General features: G+C 39.1%; 1 protein-coding gene across 2 annotated transcripts; it reads right to left on the bottom strand.

Annotated features, from left to right (window-relative positions):
- Positions 1-8,084: 8,084 nt before the first annotated feature.
- Positions 8,085-20,995, bottom strand: LOC149846558 (Major facilitator superfamily protein). 2 transcript variants are annotated; one of them, XM_089996406.1, is made up of 4 exons: positions 20,876-20,995; positions 20,020-20,237; positions 10,764-11,335; positions 8,085-9,028 (listed from the first exon to the last, which is right to left on the bottom strand). In XM_089996406.1, exons 1-4 carry the CDS (start codon positions 20,955-20,957, stop codon positions 8,164-8,166), a joined length of 1,737 nt encoding a protein of 578 aa, XP_089852532.1. In that variant the 5' UTR covers positions 20,958-20,995; the 3' UTR covers positions 8,085-8,163. The 2 variants fall into 2 exon arrangements, with proteins under 2 accessions (XP_089852532.1, XP_089852533.1); XM_089996407.1 differs by lacking the exon at positions 20,876-20,995 and having other exon boundaries at positions 10,764-11,340; positions 20,020-20,145.
- Between the last annotated feature and the right edge of the window lie 1,029 nt (positions 20,996-22,024).

The raw sequence follows: 22,024 nt of genomic DNA, 5'->3' as shown, positions 1-22,024 counted from the left end.
GAATGATTAGATGAGTTTAGCATGCTCGATTTAGTGGGAATCAACTCTTGGATCATGTTTTTTCGAGCCAAAAAAAATTGATGATTCATAGACATTGATTTTGGATCATCCGAGAAACCTATTTACAAGTCAGATTCTGTTGATCCAAAAGACGTCGGTTCTCACTAAGCAAAACATATAGATCATATCTATGGTGTTAGTTGTGAGAAAAATACTAAAAATTGTGATTTTAAAATATTCCTAACCGGGCAGAATGAGCACATTAGTCATGTAGATATATGGAAAATGGAAACCTATAAAATATAAAATCTACTAAGTGAAACATGATAGTGGATTTCTGGTAATTCTTTCAAAATTCTGACCCCAGCTTCGGCCTCGAGCAAAAGACATGAACCCATGGATTTTGAACTCCTAATGTCCCATTGACTTGGTGGCATTCATGAATGACCCTTACCAAATGAGGGGAGCCCGTGTAGGCTGCAATGGCATCTGTAGTTATTGAACTACCAATAAATGATTTTGATGTTCACACGTGAATAGAAAATAGATAACCATGCAAACCGATAAGAGCATAATATCGACAATCATGCTATGTGATGTTCACACGAGAACAGACAATTGATAAGATCAGAATATTGATATAATCACACAGAGCAACAAGAACAGAAAGTCGATAATCTCGCAGGAAGATTTACGTGATTCGTTCGTTGAGACCTATGTCCACGGGATGAACTCTCTCTCTCTCTCTCTCTCTCTCTCTCTCTCTCTCTCAAGAGAGAGGAGAGATTGTGCATAGTATCTCACGTTCTGTGGGGTTTACAATTTTATCAAACATCTCTCCTAATTTTCTATGATGAATAGATGTATCTAGACCACCTTCATTGTTTCCTTCTTTATATTGGAAACTATTCTGTTTATTATGCTTAGTTTCCTTCTTTTGATTGGTTTCCTCTTTGAGTTGGCTTGCTCCTGAATTCAGGGTATGTCCTGCCATCTAGTCAGAGTGCACGTCAACATCTCTTGTTGATCGTCCTGCTTCTCTAACAACCAAATTGAAAGTCAATTTCTTTACAAGCCTATTTGAGCTTAGGAGACCCGAGCCCAGATGAACAGCCCTTGGTCAAGGTCAAGCTTAGGTCATCCAACATAAGAAGCTAATGAATGCCAACGAGTTATAATTACCAAGCCTAATCCATCCTGAGTTACGATAGGCTTGGTTCATTTACCAGACTTGGTCAGAACCTAGATCTAAACAAAAGCATGAATGAGCAGTAAGTCAAGATCAAACCCTACGATGGAAAATTAATAGTCTGACTTCTATTCATTGGTGAAAAGACAAAGACGCAGCTATAGTTCTGACCCATTCAAGGTTTGACCTGATCATCTTCTATAAAAGGAGGTAGTCTTTGACATCTTTCATATTGAATTTTTTTTTTAAGTAGATCATTATGATCTTAAACCATAGAATTAGGAGCGTCAACGGGTCGGGTTTACTCAAACCCGATCAGTACCAAACTCTATAGGGTCCGGGTATGGTGATAAATAAGAAGACCCGGGTTTGAATCTGAGTAAAATTTATAAAATTTTATACTAGAACCATGCCCAACCAAAGTTTCTATTAAGACCCGCAATTTTTCAATGTAAAAATGATTAAAAAATAGTAAATTATCGAGTATGGTCTGTTTCTGGTTCATTTAGTTCTTATCGGTTCCCGGTATGGTTTCTCTTAGGGTGGGTTCTATTAGACTGGGTTCGGACCCAATACCATACCCAAAAATTGAGGCTAGCTCGGGTTTCACTTGGGTCCGAACCAAACCTGACTCGTTGACACCTTACATATAATATGAGACTCATAATTCTTTATGTATGATTCATCATTTGCTATTTTTAATCTTCATAAAAAATTTATCTTGTATTTCACTGCAACCTCAATTATTTTATACTATTTTTTCATAAACGACTCTACCTTCAAGGTTTTTTTTTCACAATAATAAAAAAAATGAAGTAATCATTGTTATTAATGAAGTGTATGTGAATTTTTGATAAATACAATGACTTTTTGGCAAAATTCATTAAGACTCTTTTTAAAAAAAAGATAATTTTAAAATCTATAATTTTATTTTTATTTTTATATTTTTGGATCAGATTTTGATCAGACAAATTAGGTCTGACCTTATGTGCCGATCTTAATTTGATATGAACATGAAAGTAACTTGACTACACAAATCCCAAAATCCCAATCTGATCCGATCGAATGCACATGTAATGTGACCACAAATCGCAATTGTTGTGGTCCTGTACTAGTCAAAATCCGTTGTCCACCTACAAATCTCTCCTCCACCATGGGATCCAAGAATCTGTCATAACCCATATGCAAAATCATGGCTCTATTGCCATTGTACTTTCAAGAACCTTCATGGGAAGTATCCCTTTCAGTAGTTTTCAAGCAGGAAATCCCTTTCAGTAGTTTGCCTAGCTAGGGTGACCCTACCCCGGGGCCAGATCAAGTGCAATCACATTGCACACTTTGAGTGTGCCGCTGTACTTGACTGCCCTCCATCTATATGGTACAGCCTGTGTAGGGCTCAGCAGAAGATGGAGTGCAGATCAGGTGCCGCAACACACAAAACTGTGCAATGTGATTGCACCTGATCTGCCATCAACCCGGAGACTACCCTTGACCATGGAATTTTGTCATCAAATATATTTATTTATTTATTTATATTGGTTGATCCAAAGTGGCACACTTGAATCCAGTCAGTACGTGGTTTGGAACCTGGTTATGGTCTGAAGATCCAAATACAATAATTAATATGATTTTCTAAGCCAACCCAGATCTGGCTGTAAATTTAAATGGGTTTGAATTGTCTATACATAAGTCTGGAGTCTGGACAATATTTAGATGTGAACCCACTCGTCCATTAAATTATGACCGGATCCATAATATCAATGGCTATTTTGTCCAAAGTTCCTAATGCTAGAATTTTTCACCCAGATACGTACCGACGAACCCACATTCTAGATGTGGACCTTGGTTCAGGATACCCTGCATTGACAACTCTGATTTATGGTTTGAAGTTATCCCTTCCACCCATCAGAAAAACTTACTTGATGTCTGCCCATCTAGTCGGTGTGACTTGTAAAAGTGACAGCTGAAGGGGCGTCTCAAGTTCGAAACCTTTGGGTGCACATCCTTAACCACTAGGCTGAAGCTGGGTACACTCCATGGTATGCAAAGACCCGGCTTTTTCGATTTGTTACTCAAAGAGACTGCGTCAGTGATGGAAGACCTGGTCACACTGGCTTAGCCTGTCATACGTAGGTCATCGTTCAGAGGCGTAAAACTCTGAGGCTAGGACCCTCGCCCTCTAGTCCTATGCTAGGTGTCGGCTTGCAAAATGGGGGTGACAACCATACGAATCAAACCTTAACCATTTGCCTGATAGCCAAGGCTCAACCCCACTACACCAATTCACCCCCTTGAGGTTGGACCTGGGGTTTTTACACCAGCGAAATAAGTTCCTTAACTGCAAGAAGGAAATTTCTACAGGATCAAGGACGTCTGGTCGTCTTAGGAAGGTGCATGGAAGATAGTTTTTATAAGGCACCTCTCAGATTTGACCTTTCATGAGCAATGGTCGGCATTTATGAGCAAGTTATCACACTTCTCACTTGTACAGCATGAGGACTCCATTAGAGGTGAACTAACAAGCGACTGTAATTTTAAAGCCTCCTCTCTAACCAGGGTGTTGGGTACACTGGCTGTTTCATGGATCCCAAAAAAGGTGTTGTGGGAAGGAAGCCTCCTACTAATGAGCTTCTTTATGAGTTGGATAATCTTGCAAGCATAGGCGGAGCTGGGGGGAGGGGGGGGGGGGGCAGAACTGGGCTGCAGCCCAGTCCTGCCTCCCTGTCCAGTTAATTTTTTTTTTTTTTAAAGCCCAGTCCTAGCCCAGCCCTGATTCCATATGAAATAGATTTTTATACATTTTTGTAGCCCAGCCCTGACTGCAGCAAATAGTTTGATTTGTCCATATGAAATACATTTTTATTAATAATTGTAGTTATTTTTTATTTTATCTCTTTTTTTTTTTGCCACACCCCTGTTTGCGCCCCCCCCCCCCCCCATGAATCCTAGCTACCCCACTGCTTGCAAGGAAGGGTCAACACGGAGCTCGGGTTAAAGCATCCAAGGTTTCACCTGGCCAGCAGGTATGTCCTATGTCTATGCGAGGAGGAATCACTTTCACATGTATTTTGGAACTGCAACTTTATGCGAGGCATGCTGAACCGTGCCTGGGGTGACATGAAACCTGGTTTGGGATAACTTCTTCCTTAGAGATATTATAGTCGCTGTTAAATTGAACTCAAAAAAGTAAGTGCTGAAAATTCAACTGGAGAATCTGGGGGTAACGCCACCCAATTGGTGTAACCCACTTGGGTCGGTAACTGAGAGGAGAGGGTGGTTACCCTCCTCTCTCTCTCTCTCTCTCCCACGTATGAAAAGTGAGGAGAGAGGGACCGGGGAAATGCCTCTCAAAGAAGGCAAGAGGGGAGTGAGGGGTAACTTTCATCACCCATGGTTATAAAAGCCATGGGTCTCTTTTCTTTCCCCCTATTGATTTTGGCAAAAAGGAGGAGATACATTGAGAGAGAGGGAGAAGTTGAGAGAGAAAGAGAAAAGAGGAGAGGAGAAGGAGAGCAAGTAGGGGACGACAAGGATCGCTCCACTGTCGATGAATCAGGTAAGTCGTCTCTTTCCTATGTTCACTTAAAAAGAAAAAAAAATAAGTCGGCAACCGTGCGGTTGCCGACGATTGCAAAGGTGCAAGGACAAGGAGATGACCCTATCCCCGCAGGTCAAAATGGTGAGGCACTGTCGCCTGTCACTCTCAACGGGGAGGCATAGAGGGGATCGTCATCTCTGCCCTCGTCGCCAGCAACTGGGTTGTCGATGGCCTGTAATTTTGAAAAAAAAGGGGGGGGGGGGGGGGCTGTCCCCGTCAGCAACTGGGTTGACGATTGCCGACAGTGCTGCCACGATCGCAGCGGATGGCAGGGGAGGAGGTGCCTTGCAACAACCGTCGGTAACTGTGAGGTTGCCAGCATAGCAAAGAAGAGGGGGAGACAGAGAGACTCTCTATCTCAACTCTGAGTGATCGGGCAGACTCGGTAATGGCAGACTGAGTCATACAGGTCGCTCGGTCTGGGTATGATCCAGACCGAGCCGAGTCAGCAGCTAACCGGAATGACTCGTTCTAAGTGTGCCCAGACCGAGTCAAAATAAATAAGACCAGCCACCTCGGTCTGGCAATGGCCCAGACCGAGTTAGGCAACAAAAAAAAAGTTCACAAACTGACCGGTCTGACCGAGTGGGGTCTATTTTCTTTGACAAACCGAGTCGGGTCTACTTTTTTGGCAGACCGACTCAGTTTGGACAAACTGAGTCGGGTTTGTTTTCGACAGACCGACTCAGTCCATATCAAGTCGGGCCAGCCTTTGGGACAGACTGACTCAATCTAGACCGGGTCAACCATGTTTTAGAAAATAAAAATACAAAATATTCATATATATATATATATATGTGTGTGTGAGAGAGAGAGAGTAAGCGGATATGGAGATGTATACAAAGCAGGGTAAAAATCGAGACGGTGACAACCTCGATTTTTTAATATGAGTCAGATCAGGGTTTGGATCTGAGTTGGATACAAACTCAGATCGGATCTTGTGCGCGTATAGTGGATTCAAAATAAATTAGATTCAGTTGAGTTTAGTTCAAATCTAAGTCCTTTTTATCGTTGATGCCACACTTGTATCAAATCTATCACGAAAAGGGTTGGATCGGTCGTAAGGGATCTAAGATCCGCATTAAAGTAAAAATGAATCTGAATCCGATACTCAATCAACAGATTCAGTTAAACTAAATTTTAACTATAGTGAATGTGAATTAGGTATGGTGTAAAGTCAAAACTAATTGAAAAAATTTTACATGAACCTGGGATGGTTGAAGAGTAAAAAGATCATTTTGCCCTTGATATGGCAGATTAGTAAATGAGACTTAACTTTTTACTCCGATATTGGATTCAAGTAATTTTTTTATCTTTGAATTCTTTTCTTCGAGTAAGATCCATTAGTAAGAGATATTATGATAAATTCTGAGAAAAATAGAGTCAGAGTTTGGAATGAAAGCCTAGGGGTATTTTTATAATTTTTTATAAAGATGAAACTTTAAATTATGATATCAGAACTTGCGAGAAGACTAAGGTTATTCTTTAGATTTAGAATTTAAGTGTTCCGGGTAAGTAAATATTTACAAATTTCTCTTTAGTTAAATAAAATAAATGTTGGTTAGTTTAGGCATCCTTCAATATGATTTCATATGATATAAGTATACTATTTTTATCTTACATTGAATGAAACAAATGTTTAACATGTTTAGCATGTTTAGCATGTTTAGAAGTCTATAACCTTAATATTCAGTATCATGCTTAAATATGATTATATTTCTTGATTTATGACATGATTTAGATTATAAATGTATCCAGTGTATAAATAATCATGACATTGATGCATGTAAAATATTATTAAATATTGATGTATAACTTTAATAAATGATAGTAGAGTTTGAGGATAGAAATTTATCTTGAAAATGTCATGCTTATGCCTTGGGAGGGGCATTGTAAGTGTTGTGACATAAAAAGTTAACTCTATGGTGAAATTTTATCCTTAGATATACAACATGAGTTTACATGTAAAAGTAGTTAATAGACATATATTGATGATTGTATAAGATACTAACATCAAGAAATTAAAGTTGAAAGAATAATGTGTATAGGATAACAATACAGAGCATGACAAAGAACTCTACTAGGTGAGACATGGTCTAGAGCATTGTTTGGGGTATGTATCTCATTCGTACCTCAGGATTTGCTCAGAAATTTTTAGGTAATCCTTAGGGGTTGAAAACATTGTCTACTAAATACATATAGCATATAGTATGAACCACAAAACTTGGGGGCAGGTATAGCTCCTCAACACCTAGGAGCAGGTATAGCTCTTTAAGTACCTTGGTGGTGGGTATAGCCTCTTGAGCTCTTCATCTAACTATCAATAAGAATTTTGTAGCTCTCGGCTTGCAATTGACGAACAACTACAACATTTATGAGTCTATAGTCTACGTCGATTTGCACTATGTTGTTGTGAGCGGTTCGTACGTCTGGCCAACGTCTTATACTCAGAGTTGTTGACATGGGTTACTATACTCAAAGAAGTTATTTTTGAAATAATTGATTAGAGTAGAATATGAATGTCTACTTTGAGAATAATGATAGAGAACAGTACAAGGGGTAAATTCCAAAAATAATATGTGTGCCTAGTTAGCAAACTAAACTAAAATTAAGAACTTAAAGTTCACTACAGAGTTGTAATGATCGTATTTAATTTGTAAATTGAAACTTACTAAGTTGTAAAGTCACCTCCTCTCTTGGTTACAAGTGTAGGTTCAAGGACTACTGACAACCAAAAAAATTGATTGTAGACTTACTCAACTACCACCAAACTTTTTAGCATTTGAAATATTATTCAATTTGTGTTTTTGTTTATTTTTGTTTATGTAATTGTGACACTTTTATTTGGATGGTAATCGTTGTTGGCGATGGATGTATAAATATTAGTTCTTATAAAAAAAATATTTGAGCATAAATTTTTAAGTTAGTTTGGTAATTTTTCTCTTCAAACTAATGTCGCTTGAGAGGTCCCAGTTTGGCACATTACTCACGGTGAAAGCTACTTTGGTTTGATTATAACCATCGCATGTTAGCTAAACAGACAAGACATCCTCATTGACCAGCTGATATGAGAAGGTACGGAAAAGGTTCCAAGAAAGTTGCCAGGCCCGGGGTTTCTTAGGTCCACTGTTTTCTGCTTACTGTTATGCTTTGCTCTGTCATGTTCTGTTCTGTTTTCTGTTTTTTTTTTCTGTATCATTTCTACTATGGGAGTGATATCTTTTCACACCCGGCCATCTTATTGCTGCAGTAATGAAATTGTCTAAATACACCAGAGAATTTGTTCTGTAACAAGTATTGAACAACCTTCATCTTCAAGATGAAATATAAAATAATTAGTTAAAATAAGTACATAACTCCCTCTGTGACAAACAAGTTACAGAGTTGCAAGCTCCACATGATCCTCTTCAGGAGAATCCTTGGGCCGCAGCTGCACCGGCTTGAAGGTGTAGTAACGCACACAAATCATGTAGTAACACAAATTGAACAGCTGCAACAGTGTGATGATCCAGTAAAAATACTCTAACCTCCCTCTGTTAAGATTATCAGGCAGCCAATTAGTCAGCCTGTGGACCATAGTGACCAGCAGAGTGTTCAAGTAGCTGCCTGCCGATATCGACGTCCAGAACAGAGCCGTCGCCGTGCTCCGCATACTCTCCGGCGCCTGATCGTAGAAGAATTCGAGGTGTCCGATGGACATGAAGGCTTCTGCGATGCCATGGAGGCTGTACTGTGGTATGAGCCAGAACACACTCATGGGAATTGTGTGATCAGGGTGGTCCAGTAGGCCTGCTGCGGCTGCTGCTTGCTTGCGCTTCTGCTCGAGGAAGCCGGCGACGAGCGTCGTGGTGACGGATATGGCGAAGCCGACGGCCATGCGGTGAAGGAAGGAGATGCCGCGATCGAGGCCGGTGAAGCGCCGGGTGAAGGGGATGAGGAGGCGGTCGTAAGCCGAGATGGTAGCGAGCATGGAGACCAAGGTGAAGACAGCCATGGAACCGGGAGGGATCTGGAAGGAGTGGGTGAGATGCCTGTCCATGGTGTGGGCCTGTTGCAGGGCGAAGGTGCCCTGCTGTGCTGATGCTGTTATGGGTATCATGCCTGCAAACCAAATGGGCACCATCCTTATGACTGACTTGAGCTCCTCCACCCTGTGAACAGTAGAAAGCCTCCACAGATTGATGTGCTCTGGTGCTTTACTTGTGTCTTCTGGAGTCACAATTGCTGCCTTGTCAAAAAATCTGCCAACCACATTAATTGGTTGTTAATTTAGCTCGTGAAGAGTGGAAAAAATCCGACTTTGGTGTTATTAATTTCTTTTGGTTGGTGATCAGGTTCACTCCCCATCTGTTGTACTCGGCCACCGAAAATGCGACACACAAATCCCCCCACACCACAAGATATCGAGTGATCGTGCTACACAAAACACACAAAATCAATGCGTGTACAGCGACACAGATTTTCTGTGTTTTGTTTTACACTAGTGATTTGCTGTGTTTAGTGTTTTACAAAGTACTCGCGCCACACAAAACACAGAAAATTGCTGTGCATATAAAAATTTTCTGTGTTTTGTGTTTTACACAGAAAACCGCTGAAGGGTAGGTAGCGATTTTGTGTGTTTTGTGTGCCCGGGTACTTTGTAAAGTACTCGGGCCCAATCACCTAACCACGCCTCCATCCGAGCCCCCTTATCTAATTTTCTGTTAACGACATTTTTTTAGTAAAAGTTGCGGAACAGTGCAACAATTTTCATTATCTAGTAATCTTTTTTCTGTTCACTTTTTTTGTGGAAATAACTAGACTGTTCAGTTATTTTAGAAGAACATGGCCATTATGTTCAACACTATAATAATAATCGTTTTTCCTTAGCGATCTTTATTAAAACACAACACTCTCCCTTCAACTAGCGCTGGTGTACCAAAAATATTGAACTGCCAAGTGATTTTTAGTAGAAGATACCACTGATTAAGGACACGTGTCACATGTTGAATGGCCAAGTATTTATAAAGTACTCGGCCTAATTACTGGATTTGGCTTTGCTTAAGACCCTCAGTATGAAAGACATGGTTGTCGATTGGATAGATTCATACAACACATTCAAATATGTGCTTATTGCTTACTGCGCTAATGTGTCTCTCTTTTTCTCTGAGTAGGAGCCTCACGGACAAATGATTCTACGACAACTATATGAGTTTGAAAAGTAAGGCCCCACATTGTACTAGAACTCTTTTCTTTTCTTTTTTTTTATGCCAAAATACTGATATTTGTTGCAAGTGGCAGTGCATGGATGCAGGCTTCTTTTTTAGATCCGATCCTCTGTCAACATGCCACTGTCACAGCCTGTGCATACGTGTCCCGTTTTTTTTTTGGGGCAGAAGTTAAGAGTACTAGTTTTACCTTTTCCTTTTTTTTCCTCTGTTTTGATAGGTCCAAATCTTCTGGTGATATTGTCTGTTGCTTCATAATTATGTCTGTCTGTTCATAAATATGGAAGATTCTAAGCTTCCATAATCAGATTTGTATCCTTCAGAAGATTTCAAAATGTAACATAAACAATTTTTGAGCTAGACTGTTACAGGACCCCATGCAATTAATTTAGCAGTTGGCTAGAGGGCACAGTGGGAAACACTTCATTAATTCTTTTGGACCCATTCATATTAATTTCATTACCAATAACTTGGCCTTAGAAACCACTAAAACTACATAAAGGTTGCAATTACATGTAACAATTTATCTAATCAATAAGCCTAGCAGATTATGTGGCTTGTTGACTTACATGGCTTTCATGTAGTACAAGTTATTTTAGATTCCCATCTAATGGTGATGAGAAAGGCCCTTAATTAGTAGGACCAACATGTTATAAATCAGAGTGGTCTTGTCCATGTCAATGCCATGCTATAAATGATTAACCAGTTAATTATCAAATAATTAAATGGACCATTAAAGGATTTGATTAAAGTAAAGCAAGCAACTCACGTGATTTGATTGGTGTGAATGAGAATGCCATCAGCAGAGATTAGTGCATCCAATTCCTCATTCTCATACAGCAAGCTATGATCAGATACTTTTGGAAGCTTCCTTTTCCTTATAGCTGCAACAATGACTTGAGCTAGCCTGGTCAATGGGCTACCACAAGGCTTAAAATTTCTATAAAGCGGGTACCCCAGTACAAAGGCAATCACTGAGAGGGCCATGGCTACTGTTGGGATGCCCAGCCCCCACCCCCAACCGATATTGTCTTGGATATAGATTATGACAGTCACTGCAACTAAAATGGAGACTCCCATGCAAAAGTAATACCAGTTGAAGAAGTTCCAAATCCTTGTGCTCTGTTTTGGGTCCCTTTCATCGAATTGGTCCGCACCGAATGCCACAACACACGGCCGGATACCGCCCGCTCCTAGGGCTGTAAGCAGCAATGACACATACAAAATTTCCAATTGGGATGTGGTTGCCTCTTTGCAGATCTTGTGCCCACTAGCATCAATGGTGCAAGGTGGTGGCCTTAAGCTAGGCAGTACTGCTGATGTCGTCAAGCTGATCATTCCCTGTACTAATAAGAAATTAATCGAGCATAAAGTTAAATTAATCAAAGGGCAGCATCACTAGTGTGAGGGAAAAGAGGGTCATAATGAAACTGTTAGTGAAAAAGCAGAAAAATGAGAATTTCATGATTATTATTCAGTAAACAAATACTTTAAGCAGATGGAGGACTTGCTTAGATGGTATCTTAATTTTTTCAGAGCTTTACCATTAAAGTTTACTCAAAGAATTTTATTTCCATCAAAAAATCCATCAAAAAATCTTTAAGCCAACCAATAAGATGTTAGGGAAGGATGTTTTGACTTACCGATGGATCAAAGAAACAAGCACTAAAAAGCAAAATAAAAAAAATAATAACCACACTAAAACAAAAAAATTTATGTGGTTTGACAGGAATTGCCTAGGTCCAAGGTAGCATTAAACCTTATTCTTTATTGATTGAGATACAACACAAATGTAGGATTGTCTCTTTTAAATAAGAGTTTAAGAGTTTTCCAATGAGTGTACTAGTGTTGTTGAATATAACAAGGATACCTTCTAAAAAATTTTGCCTGGTAGCTAACACCTTCAAACCCCCCACTTTATGGGCGGGGGTCGACCTTAAAAACTTTTCCCAAAGTTGAATTCACGAAAATTAAGAATTAATATCCAAGCAGAAAACATGCTCCGCGCTCCTCTAACATGACTCACATAAACTAAACAAATAATAGGCCAACAATAAAATAAGAAAGAAAAAATAATTTATAAAAAAGGCACCTAAGTTATCAGCTATTTACAAACAGGCACCTAAAGTTTCAATTATTATATTTAACTGCCTGCTTTTTAATACTTGTATTTCAAAGACACGTTGGTATCAATTGACATTAACTGCGTAATAAAATGAATAAAATACCCTGGTTATTCTAATAGAACTAATTATTTAAAGCTGTTTTACACTAGCTTTATCAAGTCATATCTTGGAAAATAAGAATAAAAAAGAATCATTAGAACCCGCGTTTAAACGAAATAGGAGTTTCTTTTTAAAGGCAAGCTGAGGTTATGTTACAGCACGCCATGTACAACAATAAATTCTGTACGGTTTGACTATCAAACGATTGGGGCTGGTGCAACTTTACTAATTCTGTGGATCATGTTTGAAAACTGCCCCATATCCTGACAATAATTTAATTAGTCCATATCCCTGTACTTGGCTTGTCTAGGCACACCATGAATAGTGGCCGGTCTTCATGAAGCAGGACCAAGTTAGCTCTTGGTCGTGGTTCAAGTAACACCAAAATCATATAGTGCGAAGATAACATCCACGTATTAACACAAATATCATATATATATATATATATATATATATATATATATATATATATGAAAAAATAGAACCTACAAAATACAAAACTTACTAAATAAAACATAATAGTGGATTTTCAGTATTTCTTTTTTAAATTTGGACCCGATAGATGTGTTTAGCACGATTGATTTACTAAAAATCACTACAAGTAAAATGCGACGTAGCGACGGATATTAGCGACGGATTTTTTTCGTCGCAACTTTGTGTCGGATTAGCGAGAGAATCTAATATGTCGCTAAGATTTGTAATATTGACAGATATAGTGATGGAAGGTTTTCGTCGCTAAGTAGCGACGGATTAGCGACGATACGTTTTTGTCGCAAGAAACGCGACGATTAGAGACAAAAGATTTTTGTGGCTACCTAGCGACGACGTCAGCGACGAAAATATTCCGTCGCTAAAGGCTCTTGTAAATTTACGATGGATTGACGACGGAATAATTTTGTCGCCAAAGTTGTCACTAATTTTTGCGTAAATCCCTAACTAAAGCCCTTTTTCCTCTTTTCCTGTTTCCTCTCTCCCGCCCTTCCGACGCCGCCCTCTGCTGCTCGACGCCTTCCTCCGCCGCCCGGCCCGTCGCCCCGCCGCTCAACACCTTCCTTCGCCGGCCGACGCATTCCCCAACCCGTCGCCCCTCGTTCCGTCTGGCCCGACGCCTTCCTCCGCCGCCCCTTGTTCCGCCCGGCACGTCGCTCCGCCAACCAACGCCCGCCGCAGGTAAATCTTTTTTTTTTTCAGCAGGGGGGTCGCCCCCCGCGTGCCCCTTCTATTTTTTTTTTTTTTTTTCCGGCAAGGGGGTCGCCCGTTACACCCCACCTGCCCCTTCTATTTTTTTTTCCGGCAGGGGGGGCGCCCCCTGCCGCGTTCTATTTTTTTCGGCAGGGGGTCGCCCCCTGCCGTGTTCATTTTATTTTTTTCGGCAGGGGGGTCGCCCCCTGCCCCTTCTATTTTTTTTCCGGCAGGGGGGTCGCCCCCTGCCGCGTTCTGTTTTTTTCGGCAGGGGGTCGTCCCCTGCCGCGTTCGTTTTATTTTTTCCGGCAGGGGGGTCGCCCCCTGCCGCTTTTGGTTTTTTCTGGCAGGGGCTCGACCCCCTGCCGCGTTCTATTTTTTTCGGCAGGGGGTCGACCCTCCTGCCTCGTTTGTTTGTTTTTTTCGGCAGGGGGGCGACCCCTGCCGCGTTTTGTTTTTCCCGGCAGGGGGTGTGGACCCCCTGCCTCGTTGTTTTATTTGGGCAGGGGTCGACCCCCCTGCCTCATTGTTTTATGCGGGCAGGGGGTCGCCCTCTGCTTTTCGGGCAGAGGGTCGCCCTCCTGCCACTTTTTTTTTTCGGAAGGGGGGCGACCCCCTGCCTCATTTTTTTTTTCGGCAGGGGGTCGCCCCCTGTCTCATTTTTTTTTCGGCAGGGGGTCGCCCCCCTGCCTCGTTTTTTTATTCGGGCAGAGGGTCACCCCCGTGCCTCATTTTTTTTCGGCAGGGGGGTCGCCCCCCTGCCTTATTTTTTTATTCGAGCAGAGGGTCGCCCCCGTGCCTCTTTTTTTTCGACAGGGGGGCGACCCTTGCCTCATTTATTTTTTTCGGTAGGGGTCGCTCTCATGCCTCATTTTTTTATTCGGTAGGGGGACGCCCTCCTGCCGTTTTTTATTCGAGCAGGGGGTTGCCCCCAACCCCCTGCTTTTTCGGCAGGAGGACGACCTTGCCTCGGTTTTTTTTTTTGGCAGGTGGTGACTTCATTTTAACACAGTGTCTCTTACAGATTTCTCAACAAAACCCGCTTGTGTCCCGCCACCCGTAGTAAGTAAGTGACAAAAACAATGCAAATCGGGTAAATACCCGTGGTGAGTAAGTGATGCAAGCGCATCACATGTTATTTAATTTATTGGTTGTAACACTTTACTGTTCACACACTCACTTAGTTGTTGATATCTATTATTGCTTTGTTGGCGTTTGGAAATCATGTTGAGCATGATTTTAATGTATGAGAATAGAAGTGTTCTTATTTTTGGAGTACGGATTTCATGCTAGGCATGGTAGTTTTTAGCGGGATATTGAAGTGTGTTTGCTGCAGGTACATGTTTGACATTTGTTTGATATGAATGATTTTGATGTATTGCAATGTTTGATGTGATTGTATCCATGCTTGCATGTAGTTACTTTCAATTTGATTATGACTTACATGTTAAATTGTATAATGAAAGCATGCTTCAAATGAATGTATCGTGTCATGGTTAACTTTATTCAAGTGTCAATGGTGTGATCCAACTGCTACAAGACTCGACAAAGCCTCAGGCATTGTAATGGTGAATCATAAATCAAGGTTTGAAACATATGAACCATTCATATTAGCCTCGCAAGCTCAACAAGTTTATTATACTTCATATCCAAGTGCAAAAAAGTCATATAGAAATGAATGGTGGGCAGTTTGCAAGGTGAAGTCCAAACTATACCCTAAGTATGATCAGTTACAGGAAGAAAAGTTAGCTGAAGACAGTGATTACTATCAATCAAATGATATCTATGACTTTTCTTATGGTCATGATGTTGCGCATGATATGCATGTCATATCTCCATTGGTCGATGAAACATTCATAGAAGAATGTGATCCAAATGATATACCAAGTGGATGGGCAAACAATGAAGAAGAAGAAGAATATAAAAGTCAAACAAGTGATGAGGAAGAATTCTCAACCTAGTGAGCAAAATCTTGTAATACAAACCTCTATTTGAATGTGTTGCAATACTCGATGTGAATGATTTGAATTATTTGAATGTATTGTAATACTTGATGCCAATGAATGGGTTGTATTGCAATACTTGATGTTCTTATATTTGAATTATTTGAATGTATTGTAATACTTGATGCGAATGAATGAGTTGTATTGCAATACTTGATGTTCTTATATTTAAATTATTTGAATGTATTGTAATACTTGATGCAAATGATTTGAATGTATTACAATACTTGATGTGAATGATTTGAATATATTGCAATGATGTGAATGATTTGCAAGTATTCCAATGATTTGAATTATTTGAATGTATTGTAATACTTGATGCGAATTATTTGAATGTATTGCATGACATTTTTTATTTATTAGAATATGGTTCGTGGAGGTTACAGGGGTCGTTCATCCATTGGTAGTCAGGCTCAGCCTTCATCTTCACGGGCTCCTTTGATAGGTATATCATTTAACTAATTGGATGCTTGATTAGTTGAAATGCGCATTCTAAGAATTTCTAACGTATTTTTTTACAGATGATGTTTCATCTGTACATGACTCACCTACACCAGTTGATCATACAAGTCAGGAGCCAACACAGGATGCAGAGTCTTCTCAGTCTAGCACAAGAAGACTCATTCGAATAGTGTATATCGATAATCGACCGTAAGTATTTTATTTTCACTTATTGCATATCTTATAAATATTTTATATTGATATTTATTGTGTACCAATTCATGTGCAGTACGAGGTTTGAGCCACAAGAAGTAGTACGCGAGATTAGGAATTCACTTCTTCAACATCTACCAAGATCGGTCGCTCAATGGAAAGAGTATCCAAAAGAGGTGATAGACGGATTGTGATTCTCATTCACGGTATACAGTTGTTTGTCATAGTTAATGTGTTTCATATTTAATTTTTTTTATAGTCATATCTACTAACTTTCTGAAAATATATATAGGCTTCGAATCGCTTCGCGACTACGGTGGAGGAACATGATGCAAGGAAGGTGTGGCAGAGGGTGGCAGTCAATCGATTTGCAGACATGTTGCACAATATGAAGAATACAACAAAAAAAGTATCTGGCGGAATAAATGATCCACTACAATAGAAAAGCTATAGCCCTATTACTATTAGGAGAGATTATTGGAAGGAAATGTGCGACAAGTAGGCGGGGGATGCATTTCGAAATCGCTCTGCGAAGGCTGCACAAAATCGAGCGAAAATGCCCGAAGTTCATCTATACACAGGTGGATCAAAGACTTTTGGGAGCCACCTGAAGAAAATGGTAACTCATCAATATATATATTATCAATTTTATAAGTATTATTGCAAACATGTTAACTAAATCTTTTATCATTTAACTTCATAGGAAGCAGAAAAATGAGGCATTGTACCATATAATGATGTGTTTGTTGAAACACATAAACGGAAGACCATGGGAGATTTCGTATCAGAGAATGCGAGAACGACAACAGTATGTATTTATTCTATTAATAATCATTGTAATATGCAAGTTATCATAAACATTGTAATTCTTAATTATTAATGCATACTATAAACATTATTTTGTAGGAGGCATATGAGCAACAGATGATAGAGCGATATGACGATGACTCTACTCAGCATCCATCATTTGATCCTGCAGCATGGGTAACTGCAGCAGGTGAACCCAAAAAAGGTCGCGTGTTCGGGTTTGAGAGTAATATGAACACCTCACCTGTCGTTGCTTCCTCCAGTCACGGCTCACGGACTTCTTCCGTCGATATAAGCTTCAAGCATCCTATTTTTTTCGGTGATGATGTACATCAGATCGTTAAGGACACAATGAGTGACTACTTTCATGAAACCATTGTGGACGTTCTTTGAGCTGAGTTCAACAGTTTTTTGCTGAACAGGGGAACTTCGATTGCAAGTGTCTCTCAGATATGAAAGTTTCATGCGATATATTGCATGTCGTTAGATTCCATATAACTTTGATTGCCTTAACTTAGGTGCATTGAATATAATTTATTTCAGTATAATATGTTTACTGCCTTTGAACACATATACAACACGAGCATGCTATAATCACATATTCAGTTTTTTGACTGCCTTAGAACACATATGAGCATGATAGAATCACATATACAGTTTTTTGCCTGCCTTAGAGCACATATGAGTATGGTAGAATCACTTGTAGAGTTTTTTTTACCGCTTTAGAACACATATGAGTATGATATAATCACATATACAGTTTTTTGTCTGCCTTAGAACACATATGAGCATGATAGAATCATATATAAAGTTTTTTGCCTGCCTTAGAGCACATATGAGCATGATAGAATTACATATGAAGTTTTTTTTACTGCCTTAGAACACATATGAGCATGCTATAATCACATATTCAGTTTTTTGACTGCCTTATAACACATATGAGCATGATAGAATCATATATACAGCTCTTTGCTTGCCTTAGAGCACATATGAGCATGGTAGAATCACATATAGAGTTTTTCTGACTGCCTTAGAACACATATGAGCATGATATAATCACATGTGAAGTTTTTTTTACTGCCTTAGAATACATATGAGCATGACAGAATCATATATAAAGTTTTTTGTCTGCCTTATAGCATATATGAGCATGATAGAATCACATATAAAGTTTTTTTGACTGCCTTAGAACACATATGAGCATGCTATAATCACATATTCAGTTTTTTGCCTACCTTAGAACACATATGAGCATGATAGAATCACATATACAACTTTTTGCCTGCCTTAGAGCACATATGAGCATGGTAGAATCATATATAGAGTTTTTCTGACTGCCTTAGAACACATTTGAGCATGATATAATCACATATAGAGTTTTTTTACTGCCTGAGAACTCATATGAGCATGATAGAATCACATATAAAGTTTTTTGCCTGCCTTAGAACACATATGAACATGATAGAATCACATATAAAGTTTTTTTGACTGCCTTAGAACACATATGAGCATGCTATAATCACATATTCAGTTTTTTGACTGCCTTAGAACACATATGAGCATGATAGAATCACATATACAGTTTTTTGTCTGCCTTAGAGCACATATGAGCATGGTAGAATCACATATAGAGTTTTTCTGACTGCCTTAGAACACATATGAGCATGATATAATCACATATAGAGTTTTTTTACTGCCTTAGAACACATATCATTCGTGATAGAATCACATATAGTGTATAATTTATTTCAATATATTTTGTTTATTAATATTGACCTTTCTTTTCTTGTGTAGGTTGTTGGCGATAATCAGCCTAGTGGAGCTAAAGGAACAGATCAAGGCAATGAACAAGAAGATGCACAAAATCTTGGCGATGATTAGATTAATGTGTTGAATTTGTTCTACTTTCTTTTTGTTTCGAAAATATAAATATTGAATTGTAAATAATTAAAACTTACGAATTTTAAAGTGAAACGATTAATTGTTTTAGTTTCCTTTTATATGTATTTTTATGTGTACTTTGTTTTTTATTCGCAGGAAATATAAATTGTATAGGAAATAAAAATTGTAGCACGAGAAATTTTTTTCTCGATATTTAATTTTCAAATATTTTTTAAAATTTTTTTCCTTGTTTGCGACGGATTAGCGACGGATATATCTGTCGCTATTCATTATTACCGTTGAAGTTAGCGACGGCTGTAAATCCGTCGCCAAACCGAAGTCGTCGTTTAGTAACAACGGCCTTGCGACGGAAGTTGTCATTCGTTATTCTGTCGCAACTTAGCGACGGAACTGACGACAAATACAGTATGTCGCTACTTAGCGACGGAACGGGCGATGGATATATGTCGTCGCTTATTAGCGTCGAAAAATTCGCGATGAAAGATATTTGTCGCTACGCCGATGTTAATCCGTCGTTAATTTGGTTAGCGACAGATTAGTGACGAATTTAGGTCATCACTAATCTACTGGTTTGTTGTAGTGAATTGACACTTGAATCATGCATTTTGAATAGAAAAAATGGCATTTGAAGCCTCAAAAATTATAAAAAATGTAGGTTGTTGGTTTTTGAAACCTTATAAAAATTTATCCATGTATCAAAATCAAATGTTCCAAGAAGTGATTTCAATAAAAAACAAGCATATAGATCATGTACGGTGAGAATTTTGAAAAAAACATCATAAATTCATAAGAATCTAATAGCATGTTTCATTTAGTAGGTTTTGTGTTTTGTAGGTTTTCATTTTCCTACATGTATATATAAATAGCTGAGAGTTTTTTCATATTTTGCTTAAATCCGACTATACATATGTATCTTATATGCTTTAATTTTTAGGAATGGACTCTTTAAAAATCAATGGTCTAATATTTAGATAAATATTCAAGGCCTAAAAGATCATATTTTTTTATCGAAAAAACATGATTCAAGTGTTATTTCGTCGATGATGCCGAACACATTTGCAAGGTCAGATTTGTGAAAACAACCTGCAAACACAGTTTGTTCATGGTAGACTGGTAAGCAGCTACCACTTTTCATATATATATATATATATATATATATATATATATATATATATATATATATATATATATATATATATAGAGAGAGAGAGAGAGAGAGAGAGAGAGAGAGAGAGAGAGAGAAGATCTTAACTATTTGGTAGACAATGGAGGAGATGGTAATGGTCCAAAACCGGCCAGCGTAGGCATCAGCGATGAAGGCACCGAGCAATGGCGTCAAGCTTGCAGTGCCACCGAAATTGGAAAGGGTGACCGCGGCCTTGGCAAGGGGCATATGCAATTGCTGGGTCAGGTAAGACACCATGTTTGCACTGAACCCCACAACAGCCAACTTCTCACAGACTTCATTTGCTGCAAAGAGTCACAAAAGACTTGATTATTAAGGATAAGTACGCCCTGGCCCACACACAGAGTCACGGAGAGAGAGAAAATCGAACCAACCAAGGTACCACCGACGGTATTTTACTTCGGACAGTCACATATTTATAATTATATAATAATATTAACATTTATTTTATGTATACTTCAATGAAATTTGCAGTTTATTGCAGTCAACAATTCTATTCTCAAAAAACAAAATACAGTCGTTAATTCTTTTCATGAGGCCTCAGGTTTGAAATGTATTTTGCTCTCTCTCTCTCTCCATATATAGAGAGAGATGCGAAAATGCTAAAAAGTATGCTAAAATGGCTTTTTGTGCCTTTTCACGATTCCGACCCCATGGATGTGTTTGGCATGGTCGATTTACAATGAATTTATACAAGGATTGTGTATTTTTTATAAAAAAACGATATTCAGAGCTTTGAAATTTTACAAAGATTTTGAATCGTTGATTTTTGGAACCTTATAAATACCCACTCGTGTGTTGAATTCATGTGTCAGAATCAAACGCTCCACCAGCTGAATCTTATAAAATTAAATATATATATATATATATATATATAGAGAGAGAGAGAGAGAGTAGAACATATTTTGCGTGTGCAACTCACAGAAGATGAAGGGCATAGTGATGAGCCCTCCTTTCCTCCTTTTCTGATGCGCACGGTTCTCTTGCCGGGACTGGGAGTCCATCTTCCCCCCTTCAGTCTCCACGCTGTTGCTGCTGGGCATTGTTTACACACACATTCCCCCAATGCCGTCCTCTCTTCATTTATAGCTGGGGGCTCCAATAATTAATTTGTGGATATCCAAGGCGTGAACTCGTTTGCCAAACGCACAATTACAGGAACGTCCAAAAGGTGAGACAGACTCCTGCACTCATTGTGAGGGCAAGCTTGTAATGTGAAAAATCATAGTCCGGACTTATTCTTAGTAAAAGGAATAGGTGGCAAACATTTTGAGAAACAGACAAAAGCACATGGTCATTGCAGAGGACACGTGAAAGAGCTAAGTGAAATTATTTGACTGAATCATGAGCTTTTGTATTGTTGCAGTTTCTTTGGAAATCAATCTGACAAATATTTACTTTGATTTCAAGGAAAGAGCAGGAACAACTTACCGCACCAGGGATTCCATTTTCATGAGCGTCAGTCCCTTGCATTAATGAAGGCAGCTGAAGCATGGTGACCACCTGTGGGCATTGGGAGTACCTAGAGTTTACACTGTAAGTACGTCTGGCTTAGCCAGCACAACTAAGTCTCTCATTCCGAGAGTGAGTTTCCCATTCTTCACGGAAAGAACTTACAGCATTCTAATTATCAAAATTGCCACACAACTTTATTTAAATCCACCGATGTCTGATTGTTTTGAAATCATCACCATATGTTATTTTCATCACCGTCGTTGCAAACAAGTAGGGCCCTTGCTGATGGCTCACATGGCATCATTTTGATCTCTTGAATGAACAGTGGCGATCTCAAAGTACCAGAGATCGGTGATTTAGTAAATCACTAACATGCTTGTTTTTTTGGGATGAAGCAATTTCAATGATAATGTCATACTCCCCCCTTTGGTTTTGAAATATTTACCCACAAATTATCCAATTATTGATATCTTATAACCACCACAGATGTTGCCTGTTCAAGCTCGGCTCTTTTATATATACTGAGCATGAGACCTTGTTCAAGTTCGACTTATTTATATGTACCAGCCTGAACCCTTGTTCAATCTCAGCTCATTAATTTATTTTTTCAAACAAG

The sequence above is a fragment of the Nuphar pumila genome, chromosome 2 (assembly GCF_984573655.1).
Source record: "Nuphar pumila chromosome 2, dmNupPumi1.hap1.1, whole genome shotgun sequence".
NCBI classification, from domain to species: Eukaryota; Viridiplantae; Streptophyta; class Magnoliopsida; order Nymphaeales; family Nymphaeaceae; genus Nuphar; species Nuphar pumila.
Note: the sequence above shows the minus strand (reverse complement) of the source record. Positions and strands in the feature narration are given on the sequence as shown.